The sequence below is a fragment of the Barbus barbus genome, assembly GCF_936440315.1.
Source record: "Barbus barbus genome assembly, chromosome: 27".
Lineage (NCBI taxonomy): Eukaryota > Metazoa > Chordata > Actinopteri > Cypriniformes > Cyprinidae > Barbus > Barbus barbus.
In genome coordinates this window covers 6,543,192-6,557,881 of record NC_136755.1, presented here as the reverse complement: position 1 = coordinate 6,557,881, position 14,690 = coordinate 6,543,192, and the positions used below count along the sequence as shown (strand labels likewise).

The following is a 14,690-nucleotide window of genomic DNA, read 5'->3' as shown; positions in this document are numbered from 1 at the left end:
ATTCATTTGGAGCCAGCTGCGCAGTAGAGATTCATTTGGAGCCAGAGTCTGCGCAGTAGAGATTAATTTGGAGCTAGAGTCTGCACAGTAGAGATTCATTTGGAGCCAGCTGCGCAGTAGAGATTCATTTGGAGCCAGAGTCTGCGCAGTAGAGATTCATTTGGAGCCAGAGTCTGCGCAGTAGAGATTCATTTGGAGCCAGAGTCTGCGCAGTAGAGATTCATTTGGAGCTATAGTCTATTTTTATAGCATAAAAATCAAACTTATCATAAAAATGAACAATGGAACATATATCAGCATGATAACAACTACCTTAAATGACCAAAACCATATTTCGGAAAATTGTATTGGAAGTGTAATTTATTTTTTTTATTTTGACTGAAGTCCCCTTCGTTTACATGGAGAAGGCAGGGTTTATGACCTGTACTGCAGCCAGCCACCAGGGGGCGATCAAAGAGCCCGCAGCTTCACTTTTAAGGACGTGTGAGACATACCTGATGCTGGCGCTTGGGGAGGCATGGCAGCAGGACTCATTCACAGGCCTTGTGTCCTTCAAATCGTGTGAATGAGTTAGTGACTGGAACTTCTCTGCACTTTGAACTTCAGCAACAAGGCTGATTTCCCATCAATTTCTTTGGGAGGGTGGGGGAGGGGTGAGATGCTAGGGGGTAGACAAACTCGTGTAGCACTGCTTCAGCCCAGCCAATAATTGTTTCTGAAGTTAGACGTAGGAGGTTTAGGTGAAGGGGGATACGGGGAATGACCCGTCTCGGCAGCGGAGGGGAGAAGCCGTGAGCAGACAGCTTGTCCAATAATATAAACGTTATACTCACCGGAGCGCTGCACGGAGAGTCTTGACTGTCAAACAGACCTCACCATCGATGCCCCAGCCAAGCACAGAATGTACTCCTCATGCCGTCTCGCATGAGGGGATGATCTTCTTCTCGTTGTCCACTCGGAGCAAATGTTCCATGGTGTAAATCAGGCTTGAGTGAAAGAGAAAGATTCCAATATCCAAAAGTATATAGCGCTCAGCGCAGGCTATATTTAGGGGCTGGCCCTCCCGCTGTTGACCTCCATTGGCTATTGCAGCGCAATAGCGCTATTCAATCAGGCTTCAGCATTTCGGAGAAAGAGTGTTTCCCCAGTGCATCAGCTTTGATGTAATGTCGAGAGAAATGCTTGGCTGTTGTGTGAAGGTAATTTAATCTATTACACAAATTGCATGTCTATCACGAGCCTGAATTAAATTATTTATTAATGATCTATTTATTGACGCTGTCGGTCTTGAATATCCAGTATAGCATTGTTCCCATTGCAGAAATGTAAAGCACGGTTTCTCTGGCACTTTCAAAGATGCATAAAATAAAACACATAAAAAAGACTGTGGCTTGATACACAGTCAAATATTCTAACAAAATCCAATTCAGATGAATAAGCATAAGTTATTACAGGGTGAGACCTGCCCTAATTGTAAAGTAAACCATAATTGGTTATAGCAAGAATATCTACAATTGGTCAGCGCAATGTAGCTGTTATCTGATTGGCTTATAGACGGTGAGTGGATTCCACATATTTGTGGATTTGTGTGTATCTTCAAGCTAGAAATGTTTCAAAATCAACAAATGTGTGTTGCACAAATAGACAGGAAGCCATCCACAAATCTACAGGAAGTGATTTACAAATGAATCCCAGGCAAGGTTGTGTTTGTGACATAAAACCATATTTTTAATCATATTTTTATTTTATTAGTATTATTATTATTTTTTTGCAAATCTCATTTTATTTATTTGTGAATTTGATTCATTCCTGTGAGACTCTAACATAGGCCTATATTTGTTGATCTCATTCTATTTATTTGTTAAGTTGTTTCATCTCTCTTTATATTTATTTGTGGATCATGATCTATTTATTAGGAATAATGGAACAAAAATAGCTCATTTATGGATAATTCTAGCCATTGAGTTTGCATCGGTTGTACACTTGATATTGCATTATAGTAACGTCCACTATCATTTCGGACACCGCTAATGATACAAAAACATATTTAAGGGTATGGGGATGATTTCAGACACAGCCATGAGCTTTTTAACATTATTTGAGCATAATCATAATCAGAATCAGAATCAGAAAGAGCTTTATTGCCAAGTGTGTTTGCACACACAAGGAATTTGTCTTGGTGTTATGAGTTTCCAGTACAGAAAGTACAAACATAGTGCAGACAACATATAATTAAGGTGATAAAGAACACTAATGAAGAGAATATACAATAATTAAGAATAACAATAGTAATAAAAATAAAAATATACAGAAAAGAGACTTGACCATAGACAGAACTGTGAATGTGCATGTGTCCTATGTACAGATGAAGGTTTGATGGGTTATTTACAGATGTACAGTACCGGGGTGTGTTATGTGTTGTTCAGGTGGGATACGGCCTGGGGGAAAAAACTGTTCTTGTGTCTGGCTGTTCTGGTGCTCAGTGATCTGTAGCGCCGGCCAGAGGGCAACAGTACAAAGAGAGAGTGAGCTGGGTGTGAGGGGTCCAGAGTGACTTTCTTAGCCCTTTTCCTCACTCTGGAGGTGTAAAGTTCTTGGAGGCTGGGCAGAGGGGCACCGATAATCCTCTCAGCAGTCCTAACTGTCCGTTGTAGTCTTCTGATGTCTGTACCATAAATAAGATAAAACATTTATGGTACAGTTTATGTTAGATTTGTTTGCTCATTTGAAATATGTTATTTAAATGTGAGTGTGGCAAGGAGTTTTTGAGATTTCAGGATTTCCTTATTCAAGAAGATAGGACTTGGTCTTGCAGGCCCCAAATAACTGCCCGGAGGTGTTGCAAATATTGCTGCCAATTGAACAGACTTTCTTTGAAAGGACTTTGATGTGTGTACGTGCAGAGAGAGAGAGAGAGAGAGCTTTGCATAGATAATGAAAGGTAATTTTGTTGCGAAACATTTTTTATTTTATTTTATTTTATTCATATTTGCTTAGTGCTTGCTGGTTTTGGTTCTTTTGCTGTTGTTAGCTGCAAGGAACTGCATTTCCTGTGCACTTCTAAGTATTGTTGAGATAGCTATATTAAGTGTCTGTGGCTTGTAAGCATGATTCTGAGCTTTAAGCATTTCACACATCAGCTGAGCTGAAGTGGAGTGCATTTAGCACTTTTCTCTGTCTTGCCCACAACTTATCATAAGAGAATCAAACTTACTGTAGCAATAACCACTTGTCCTATTAGTTGCTATATCGAAATATTTTAGCCTCACAAGAGCATTATCATCATGATGTCAAAACTAGTGCTGTAACAATGGATTTTATTATTATTTTTTAATTAAGGTGACAAAATGCAAGCATAGTTATATGCTTTATCATATGGTTATATCCTTGTATCCATCTATCACGATCTCATTTTAAAACCACATTTAAAATTAATTGATTTATTTCTTTGTTTTGTTTTAGGTTAGTGATAAAAATGTAGCATTTACGTCCTCTCGCGACGTCACAGTAATCCACAATTGTGATTGGCTGCTGCAGAAAGGCGGGTCTAGTCTACAGCGTCTAGGAAGAAGAAGACGGCCATATTCGTGAGGTCGCAGGCCTTTGTGGTGAGTTTTAATGGTGATTTTGAAGAGAGAAATCGCCTTATATTCTTTTCCAGAAAGGCAGCCTGCATTTTTATCGAATAGCATTGGCTTATACTGGTTTCAGATGACCAACTTGTTATTTATCGCCTCAGTTTTGATAGGCTGTTATGTAGTTATGTAAAGACGAACACATCACAATCATGAGCTGATATCGAGATATATAGATACATATATAGTCGCCTGCCTGGACACCTGCTAACACAGAAAAGTTTACGATAAATGGCTTTTAAACCATCCTGTGGACTGTCAGCAAATAATTGCCACGAAATTTTAAGTAAATCAACTCTGAAGGACCAATCTGTCAAAATCTTCTCAAGATAAATAAATTAGTCGACGTCATGCATATCTTGAAGTTTCCTCAACATGCAGAATTAATTTTTGTATTATTAGTTCTTTATTATTATTGGTGTTGGTGTTATTATTTTACGTTATTGCATTATTATACAGTATATTATTTATTTTACATTTAACTGCATCTTATTGACATAAACTAATTTAATTAGATCATTAAAAGTGCTGGGATACATTTTTAAAAAGTATGTTGTGTTTCGGGGTGAAAAAACTTGGTGTTATGTTTTACAAATTTGTTAAATTGTTTGTTTTTCCCTAGATGCCAAGACATTGTTCTGCTGTAGGTTGCAAGTCACGTGACACAAAAGACATTAGGAAATCTGGGATCACTTTTCACAGGTGCACAAAGTCAAATTTACCAACATTTTATTATATGCTTCCTGCTGTTCCTGTCCCTATCAGAACAGACCTTTGATCCACCAGTTGAGAACCACTGCTATACAACATGTTCAGATTTCCAGAGATGTTTATGTGGTTTCATTTTACTTAAGCATTAAACGGCTCATTTTCATAGTAACAACTGCAATAAAAAGTTTATGTAATGACTCTGCATTCAGTGTGTAGTCTGATAGTTTGTATACTACCATGCCCTCACATTATAATGATTAATATCTGCCTCCTAGTGACCAATTCACTCAACTACATGTTTACAATCATTTGCATCTCAACTCATTGTGAGTTTTCTTGTTTTATGTGATGAAAAGCAGTCAGTGCCGTATCTACCATTGAGGACACCGAGGTCATGTCCTCGGTATTTTTTCCCGAAATTTCAAATTAGTCAATCCAGCAGTGATGATCAATGCCAAACACAGAACCCGGTCCGTGTCCGAATCCATATATGTCGTCTGTATTTTCTCCCAATTAAATTCACATTCTCCGTCTAATCTCTCAGGTGAAATCTCCGCCTCTATCTGTCTTTGCAGGCAGCGGCACTTGACGTCACGTTACCTAGGCTACAGATTCAGAGAGGCGGGAAAGCCGTATGTTTTTTCACGTAAGCTCAGTACATCGATCGTAGTGTGGTCTTGAGCGAAATGCAGACATGAAGAGGAACTTGCATCAAACTAAATTAAGTTTTAAAAAGCCAACAACAGAAGGGCAGGGAAAGAGTAGGAGAGAAGGTGAGCCTGTGTGTGTCAGTGGCAGACTGTTCAGCACTGTCAAGCGCTAAGTTTCATTTGTCATTAGAATCCACTGATCTATAATAGAGAACTGGATAGCTCATGACGTCATAAAAGTGAAGCCACCGCACCGGTGTGTGGGGGGGGGGGGGGGGTTAGAAAAAATGACCTCGGTATTTGAAAAATCCTGGCTATGGCCCTGAAAGCAGTGTGTGTCTCAACAGAGACTATTAAATGATCTTAACTTGTTAATGTTATTATGTTTTCCAGATTGCCAAAGAAGGGAAACCCTCGACGCACAACTTGGATTATCAACTCTCGTCGCAAAGGCCCTGAGGGAAAAGGCCAGTGGGACCCCCAGAGTGGATTCATCTATTTCTGCTCTAAACACTTCACCCCCGATAGCTTTGAACTCTCTGGTGTCAGGTCTGCAATTAATTACTCTCTTCTGAGTCACCGAAGCAATGACCAAAACAAGTTAAAGGTTAATTTTGTTGTTGAAATACAATATATTAGAAGGAATCATGTTTTTTGACTTTCTCTTTTTTTTAGTGGCTATCGCAGACTGAAGGATGATGCCATTCCCGCTGTGTTTGAAATTCAGCCTCATGAAAGAGGAAATGATGGGAAATGTGCAACAAAACAGAGAGGCAGACCTCGAAATGTGGACAAACATATCAGGTATTTTACATAAAGCTGAAAAAAATCACCTCTTTCTAGTGTGCTTTCTCTTGTTTTAAAAAAAAAAAATAAAGAAGTGTGCTTAATTGTATTCAGTGTGCACTTGTAGTGTACTTCAAACTGAAACATGACTGTTTCTTAACACACTTAAGTACACTTAAAAAAAGTGCACTTTACTATAATGTCAAATAAATGTTTTAAAGTACATTTTGTATCATTATGTTTTAATAATCTTGTTTTGTGCTTTAAAAAACTACACTTATTTTGGTGTGTCAACTAACATACTAAAGCACAAGTACTTTATTTGAACTGTAATGTTTTACTTGATATTACTTTAAAGTTAGTATATTTTAAATGTACTAAAGTGTCAACTTTAGCATTAAAAATGTGTAGTTACAGATATAAAATCATTTTAATAGAAATGGCATTCAAATATATTTGAGTTTATCATTGTCTGTGTATTCGGCAGTCCACTTTAACCATATTTCAAACACATAGTAATTGAAATTACTTTTAAATATGTGACCCTGGACCACAAAACCAGTCATAAAGTCTTTTTTTTTTTAAATTGAAGCTGAATAAATAAGCTTTCCGTTTGTTAGGATAAGACAATATTTGGTCGAGATACAACTATTTGAATCTGAGGCTGCAAAAAAAATCTAAATATTGATGAAATCGCCTTTAAAGATGTCCAAATGAAGTCCTTAGCGATGCATATTACTAATCAATAATTAAGTTTTGATATATTTAGGCATAAAAGAAAAATTTATAATTTTGACCAATGCAATGTATTGTTGGCTATTGCTACAAATATACCCGTGTTACTTATGACTGGTTTTGTGCTCCAGAGTCGCATATGTACTTAAGTCTTACTTAAATGGGTCAAAATAGCACTTTTGATGTCAGCTAATTGCATTTAAACTATAATAATTAATAAGCAATTAGGTGCACTGTTAGATTCTGTTTGCAGGTATATTCTATTTAGTAGACTCTTTTTATAAAGTGTACATTTTCACAAACATTTGAGTTTTTTTAGTGTACGTAGGTTTTTAACCTGTTTAAAATACTAAATTTGCATATTTTACGCCAAATCCCTTCAGTGTCAAGAACTCCTCCAATAATGAGGACTCAGACACCCAGGAGATCTTCAATAATGTGACTGCATTGCAGAAAGTAGCAGAAAATGAGTGTGAAAAAGGCGAAGGTGAGGACAAGCATGCTCAGCCTCCTCCTCAGTCTTCATCTGAGGCTCCTCAAACCTCTGAAGAGACGGCACTAGATGACCAGCCGCCTGACCCCTCTTCTCCTCCTCGTCCACCTTCTCCGTCCTGCTACATGAGACGTCTCCCGCCTCCTCCTGGATTTTACTTGCCCAAAGAGCACAGCTATGCTCAGCTGTGCCCTCTAGTGTGGCGCAAGCGCTACGACAAAGCCATCGACAGCTTGGAAAAAGCACTGCGTCTTCTGAGTGCCGCTCGACGGCGAGAGAACCGCCTACGCCACGCGTTACTGCGCCTCAGAGAGAACCGACTCAGAAGCACGCTGTTTCGCACACGAGACGGAGCCAAAGGAAAGGAGGCCCGAGGAGGCAAGTTTTCAAGCTGTGCTGCTCAAAAGGGACAGGGGGCGAAGGTGGAGAGAGGTTGCAATCTTGAGGGATTGGAGGAGAGCGCGAGTGATGAAATTGACCTTCTGGCAGAAGGCTGGAACGGACAGGCACAGACAAAAGGAAAAGTCACTGGGGAAGAAGAAGAAGGGTGCTGCTTTTACTGCGGAAGAGACAATGAAGGAAACAAAGTAAGTGGATACAAAGAAGCAACTGTAGGACCTGATGAGGTTCAAGGATCCCATACAAGACATAAGCCCAAGAGAATCCAGGAAATCAAAAGGAAAGCCAAAGTGCTCAAAGAACAAAAGTCAGAGACCTCAAAGACTGATGTAGCGCCTGTGGAGGAGCAAAGCTACTATTTATATTACTGTGAGAGTGCAGAGAACGAGGACACGATGCAGGTGGTCACCATGGAATTACAACCGCACCAGCTGAGCACCGAGGAGGAGACATCTCTCGAGCTTCACAGCAATGTAGAAGAGATCCAGCAACTCGCTCTGCTGCATCCACAGACTGACATGCACACTGCGCCTGGGCCTGTTCAATACTCCACAGCACTACAGGAAACTTCTGCACCATTCCATCTGCAGCAAATCCAACTGCTTCAGCCGCAACAAGGACTTCTTCTCCCTGACCTCAATGTGAAGGAAAAGAGCGAAATGGAGCAGGGACAGCAGTTCTTCTGGGTACAGGAAGGGACTGATGATCACGTCCTTCTGATGCCGGTTTCTGCCGAAGCGGGGGAAGGAAACAGGGTTGATGTTGAGACTGTGATTGAGACTGTGCAGCCTCAGGTGATATTGGAGAGATATCAGTCAAATGGCGCTGAAGAAAGGGATGGACTGACTGTCGAGTGTGATTCCACGGTATTAACAGCTACAGCGTGGGAAAACGGTCAGCTCACACATCAGTCGGACCTGAGGCCCACGGCAGACGTCAGAGAGAGACTGAAGGAACATCTAGAGGGGTTTCAGCTTCAGCTTAGCAGCGAGTTTATTGACCGAACCGATCGACATGACATGTTTTAATAATTAGTATTCTCCAAATACAGAACATGCACCGACTCTATCATTTGAGATATTTCAAAGACATCAGCAGCAGTTTCATATGAAGGCCAATTATTGTTAAAATTGAATATGCTTGTATTTTAATTGGAAAGCCATAATTTAATAGAACTCTTCAGTTAGTAAAATGTACATGTTGTATATGCAGTGTTTAGTAAATTGGATTCACTAATACAGATAAATGCATCATTTGACATCACAGTTAGACTGTTCAAAAATGCCAAAATTACACCGTAAATCATTTGAATTCAAGTTTGAAACTTACTCTGTTATTCTTCCCTGTCTATATACCCACAAACATGGATTACTGTAGTAGTGGGTTTTGAAGCAAATGTTTGTTCCCTCAACCAGGATGATCAAGTTTTCCTTTCATAAAGAACTGACAAATATTAACTGCCTGCATTCCTTGTTGTTTTAGGATGGGCTCCAAAGATTTTCATCATTATCATTTTTAATCTTATAGATGAAAAACAATAACATTACATGTAACAATATGGACATTGATTTAAATACGTCCCAGGCCAGAGATTAATGGGCTTGTCCCATCTACATTTCTTCCAGCATGGATGCATTAAATTGATCAAAGTGACCATACATGCATTTATGCTTTTCAGAAATCCTAACAAAAAAAAACATGCGTCACGTTTTTTTTTGTTTTTTTTTTGAAACCACAAAAATAAAAACAAAATAAAAAAACATTGCTTTCTCTTTCCTTAACTCTGTAAGTCGCTTTGGATAAAAGTATCTGCTAAATGAATTAATAGAAATGTTAAGGTGAGTGCTTAAAAAAAGATTTTGAGGATATATGTTGACTTTATTGAACTTTAGTTTGTCTTTTTTTAATTAAGCAAGCAAGAGAGGGCTGATTCAGTTTCTCTCTGGACATATGGACATTCTGGGACTAAATAATGGAGAGAAAAATCTATGTTTTTGAGTCTTACATCTGCTGTTAGTTTTGCTGCAACAGAAGTTCAATTTGCCACAGGTTTACTTTCTCACTCAGATTCTGAGCTTATGTTTCCAGATAACCTCAAATTAATATAAAGCCTACAAGGGATCTTCTATTTCTGCCCATTTTATCTTATGTGAGGTGAAGTCCTTGAAACACTTTACCATATCATATTTTGGATGTAAAGGTGAATCTCTGTATTGTCTGCACTGCTTGGATAAAGGAGTGAAAACATGTCCATGTGACAGGAAGCGGATATTGCATGTAACAATGGGCAATATTACCATAACGGCCCGTATTACCATAATGTGAATTTCCTCTCATTAAATCTCCAAAACTCCCTTTCAGTATTTACCAACACTGTATTTTAGACTAGTTTACATTTAGTTGGCTTTTGAATTTATCCAAATGTTCTGTTTCTGGTATTTGTAAATAAAAAGCTTGATTCCCCGTCATTTGTTAATGTGACCACCAGAGAGAGCAGAAATACTCCTGAAATACGAATCATACATTTGTATGTTATTTGTTACATTTTACTACAAATTTATATATATATATATATATATAATATTTTATTACAAATTTATTATATAAAATGTATTCGGCTATAACATAAATTAGGCTATATATATATTACAATATATATATATATATAATTTTATTACAAATGTGTGTGTATATATATATATAATATTTTATTACACATTTATATTTTTATATATATATATATATATATATAATAATGATATTTTATTTCAAATTTATTAAAAAATGTATTCGGCTATAACATAAATTAGGCTATATATATATTACTTACTTTACTTACTTTTGTCATTTAGCAGACGCTTTTGTCCAAAGCGACTTACAAATAAGAAAAAGTAACTAAAACTAAAAAGTTACAACTCTATAAATACTATCTAACCACATATTTAAGAAAATAAAGACATTAAATAAAATTAACACATGCATATAACAACAACATTTCAATAATAAACATATCAATGAAAAAATTAAATAAAAAGCTACTACTATCCCTTGGCGGTGTCCCTGCCCGGTGGAGTCGCACGGTAGAGTCGATGGTCTTTACACTCTTTACTTTTTTACTTTTGTCATTTAGCAGACGCTTTTGTCCAAAGCGACTTACAAATAAGAAAAAGTAACTAAAATTACAATATATATATATATAATTTTATTACAAATGTGTGTGTGTGTGTGTATATATATATATATATATAATATTTTATTACACATTTATATTTTTATATATATATATATATATATTTTATTTCAAATTTATTATATAAAATGTATTCGGCTATAACATAAATTAGGCTATGTTGATCTTTAAATTTAGAGGGGACAGATGTCTTGCCCAAAAAAAAAAAAGTAGAAATAGTCAGAATTGTTTCTCCACGAGGCGTCGCTCTTTATTAATTAATAGAGGAGCGTATGTTATAGTCAAAAAGGATTCAGTTTGCAGCAGAGCCATATTCATATGAACACAGCAGTGCAGTTTAGAGCAGGATCTGAACAACATGGTGCATTAAAAAAAAATGCAAATTTAAAGCAGAAAGGCAATGGCCTTTGCATCTGGAGAATTACTGAACTACTAAAGTATTGTCATGAAAAAGCATTTGCCATGACAGTTTAATGAGGGCTATGGGTCTGTGTTGAATTGCTAATTTAATGTCGTGGTAAGTATTTGCTAAAGACAACTTGTCATTTAGAAGCATTTGCAATTCATAGCCCTTCGTAATTGGTGTCATGCCTTGGCAAGACCCACAGCAGCTAACCTTACTGAACTATGATGCACACTGAGTTGTAATAATAATTATAATAAAAAAATAATAATAATGTAATTTCATGAATTAATGTACATTTTATTGCTGACATTTTAAGGCCGCCCGCTTCATTCAAACATTCCATATATTTCACAATGGCAGATTCGGTTTTACTGTTTATTGATCTTAAATACAGAACTTTAAAATAATAATTTTATAGTGCTCAAGAACAGACGCTCTTCGCTCTGATTGGTCAGTGTGCAGAAAGCCCCGCCCACTCATATCGACCCTATTTAAACGCGCTCTCTGCCTGCGCTTCTCTATGTTCAACACCTGCTTACTGTGGCACTCTTATCAACAGGCATTACTACCCACCAATGGTTGTTCAAGTGAAACCACGCATTCGCTACAGCAGCAAAACCATGGAAGGCAACCAGCAGAAAGTGGAGGCCAACATTGTGTTACTTGGAGCTGAGAGCGTTGGAAAGTCTGGTGAGTTCTGCTGCAAATGTTGCCTGCTGTCTTCATGCATTGAGTCTGAAATAGAGCAATAACCACCTCTTCTTCACAGCTCTCACCGTGCGCTTTCTAACCAGGCGGTTCATAGGAGAATATGGAGATATAGGTAAGCATCATCACTTACTGCGCTTGATTTCCAGGATGATTTGCAGTAAAATAGCCTTCATTTTGCTTAAAGGTTTATTTTCATCCACAGAATCAATATACAGCCATACTGACAAGATCGACGGGCGTGATATTTGTTTCAATATATGGGACTCACTTTGCCCGCAGGTAAGCATCTTTTTGCTCATTCCGAGATAAAATAATGATTAAAAGTGTATTGCATGACATATGGCAAGCTATTTTTACATTAACTCCTTAAAATGAAGTACTAGCCTATCCATTTTGTCTATTCGGAAGTTATTAATTTTATAAAGTAAAGGCAGTTGTAATTAATACTTGTGAAATATATTTTTGTCTCATAAAAATTTCAAAAATATGTATTAGTAGCCTAACTTGAGAGGAGCCTACTTGCTTGCACCTAAGAAATAAGTACTAGTACCTAACGTATAGGACCAGCAACAATTGAAATGCATGGTAGTCAAAAGTGAATAGAAGTAATGCATACATGTCTTGTTTCAGAATGGACAGGAGTCGGGATATATCAGCGACAGACAGCTGCAGTGGGCAGACGGTTATATCCTTGTTTACAGCATCTGTGACCGGGCGAGCTTCAACGTTGTGCGGCAACAAGTGCAGTGCATACGACAAGCCAAGCAAAAACTGTCCAACACAGCTCAGATCATCATTGTGGGGAATAAGAGAGACCTCCAGCACAGACGTACAGTGTCCAGTGAAGAGGGCCGGCTGCTGGCGCTCTCGACGGACTGTGGGTTCTTCGAGGTTTCCGCTGCCGAGACGTACCACGGTGTGCTGATGGTGTTTCACGAACTGTTTGAGCTCATCCGAGAGGCCAGGGCTCTCAAGAAGGGTCCTGCAGGGTTCAAAGGTATCGTGAGGAGCATGTCAGCAGTATTTGGAAGGAAGCGGACTGAATAGTTTCCCCTCAAAGCGGTGGAAGAATCAGGGTTAAGCCTTTTATGGAATCCATATTGGAACAAAGACTGACTATTGATCTCAACTGGATTTTTGCAAGTTGACAGTCTTGGGGCGGTTCACAAAGTTCAGTCTGTGCCGTTTTTATTTGCTGGACAGACCTCTTTGGCCATTGCATCACTGTTTTTTTGGCATCTCACACCATGAGCATCACTATTAAGTCACCTGTCAAGTTAAAAGTAGTTAATCTTCCAGTTCCATTTTTCATTCTGTTTTGGAATGCAGAAACGTGTTCTGTGTGAACGGCCCCTAATTCCTGAATGTTCTAAGAATGTTCAAATTAGATTCAAGTATACAAACAATACTGTCTCATTGCTCACTGTGTTCCAATATATTATAAACTGTCAGTTCTCTCTTTGTACTACTATCAGTTATACTGTAGCTAATAAGTGTAATTGATGGCTCAATCCTTCTTAGTCCCTATGCAATTAATTGAGACAGATTCTAAAATGTGGCCTCTAACATGTGATGCATGAATATTGTAATGTAGCATTTCTGTGTTGAAATGTTAATATTGAAATTTTCTTGCCCTAAGTTGTCCATGCATTAGGGTCCTATAAAGTGCTACGGTCATAAATTGAAGCGATGTGATAAAGTGTTGCTTTTGAAAATGACGACCACTTTTGCCTTGGTTGATCTTTAAAGTCCTAACTGTTTCATTCGAAACAAGCTGTCAAACAGATTGTTGTGTGTATATATTGCAAGTGTAAAAACATATGCTTATATTGTTTTATAATAAAACATGAGAAAGATTTTAATATCTGTTGCTTTTTAAGGTAGTACTTGTTCAAATGAGCCATTTTAGTATGTGACAAACAATGTTTTGCCAAATGCATAAACATGATACTTGCAGCAGAAAGGTAGCCATTTGAATCTGCAGGTTGCCCATGTTTTAGATTTGGGATTGGTCTCGTTCCTCCCAGCTAATAGCTCTGACTTTAATCACCATTGACATATGTTTGCATCCTTTAATATATTAGTTTTTTTGTTTGTTTAACTGCTTACATTTTCAAAACTTTGCCCTTTTTTTTTTTTTTTAAAGCTTTACACACAAATCCAAGAATTGCACAAGCAAAATGCCTCCCATCTCTTGCAAAATGAAGCACCACATTCAAAATATTTTGTGTGTTATATAGAGTATTGTGTTTTGCAAAAAGTGTTATGTGAAATTGAATACGGAGTCAAAGGCCAAGAATTAGTGTATGGTTTTGCAGATTTGGTGTGGTTCTGGTGTTTGAGTGTCAGGTTTCAGAAATTCAAAAATGTTTAAAATTGAATTGAATTGTTAGCAGAGAAAAACCTAGTAGACTATAAAAGATTGACTTGTAAACTACTTGTAAATATACATTTACATTTAGTCATTTAGCAGATGCTTTTATCCAAAGCGACTTTGGCTCAATTAACCTTGGCTCAAATCTTGGCAGTTTGAAGTCACTTCCTCTGAGTACTTTATTAAGCCAATCCATTTATATATAAAGTTAAAATGGACTTCCCTCTAATGGAAGTAAAACTGTTATGTCTCAAGTCCAGACACCTGAGCATCACATGTTCATTCATTCACATATTAGTGAGCTCAGAGTGGATAAGATCACATGTAGGGCCCATTGCTCACAGTTATGTGGGATTTCTGTAAATGGCTTTACTGTTCCTACAAGAAATATGACTGACTAACACATACATTGTGAGTGCAATGAGTGCAAATGTGCATCATACAGGTGCATCTCAAAAAATTATAATATCGTGAATTACTGAAAGGAGTGGCTGTTCACAGAGTGCTGTATCAAAGCATATTAAATGCAAAGTTGACTGGAAGGAAGAATTTGGGTAGGAAAAGGTGCACAAACAACAGGGATGACCACAAGCTTGAGAA

General features: G+C 37.6%; 1 protein-coding gene across 2 annotated transcripts; it reads left to right on the top strand.

The window, feature by feature from the left end:
- The first annotated feature begins 3,543 nt into the window (after positions 1-3,543).
- Positions 3,544-13,576, top strand: LOC306846920 (ras-related and estrogen-regulated growth inhibitor-like protein). Of its 2 annotated transcripts, XM_079380624.1 has the most exons (8): positions 3,561-3,608; positions 4,258-4,337; positions 5,390-5,545; positions 5,672-5,800; positions 11,565-11,695; positions 11,775-11,828; positions 11,919-11,995; positions 12,347-13,576. In XM_079380624.1, exons 2-8 carry the CDS (start codon positions 4,258-4,260, stop codon positions 12,761-12,763), a joined length of 1,044 nt encoding a protein of 347 aa, XP_079236750.1. In that variant the 5' UTR covers positions 3,561-3,608; the 3' UTR covers positions 12,764-13,576. The 2 variants fall into 2 exon arrangements, with proteins under 2 accessions (XP_079236749.1, XP_079236750.1); XM_079380623.1 differs by lacking the exons at positions 11,565-11,695; positions 11,775-11,828; positions 11,919-11,995; positions 12,347-13,576 and adding an exon at positions 6,901-9,145 and having other exon boundaries at positions 3,544-3,608.
- Positions 13,577-14,690: the final 1,114 nt, after the last annotated feature.

What these genes read in the sequence shown, in the direction of transcription:
- LOC306846920 (XM_079380623.1), top strand. Translation starts at nt 4,258, where the DNA reads ATGCCAAGACATTGTTCTGCTGTAGGTTGCAAGTCACGTGACACAAAA. An exon ending in TTTGAACTCTCTGGTGTCAG is followed by an intron (nt 5,546 to 5,671) that starts GTCTGCAATTAA and finishes TCTTTTTTTTAG; the next exon opens with TGGCTATCGCAGACTGAAGG. An exon ending in AATGTGGACAAACATATCAG is followed by an intron (nt 5,801 to 6,900) that starts GTATTTTACATA and finishes AAATCCCTTCAG; the next exon opens with TGTCAAGAACTCCTCCAATA.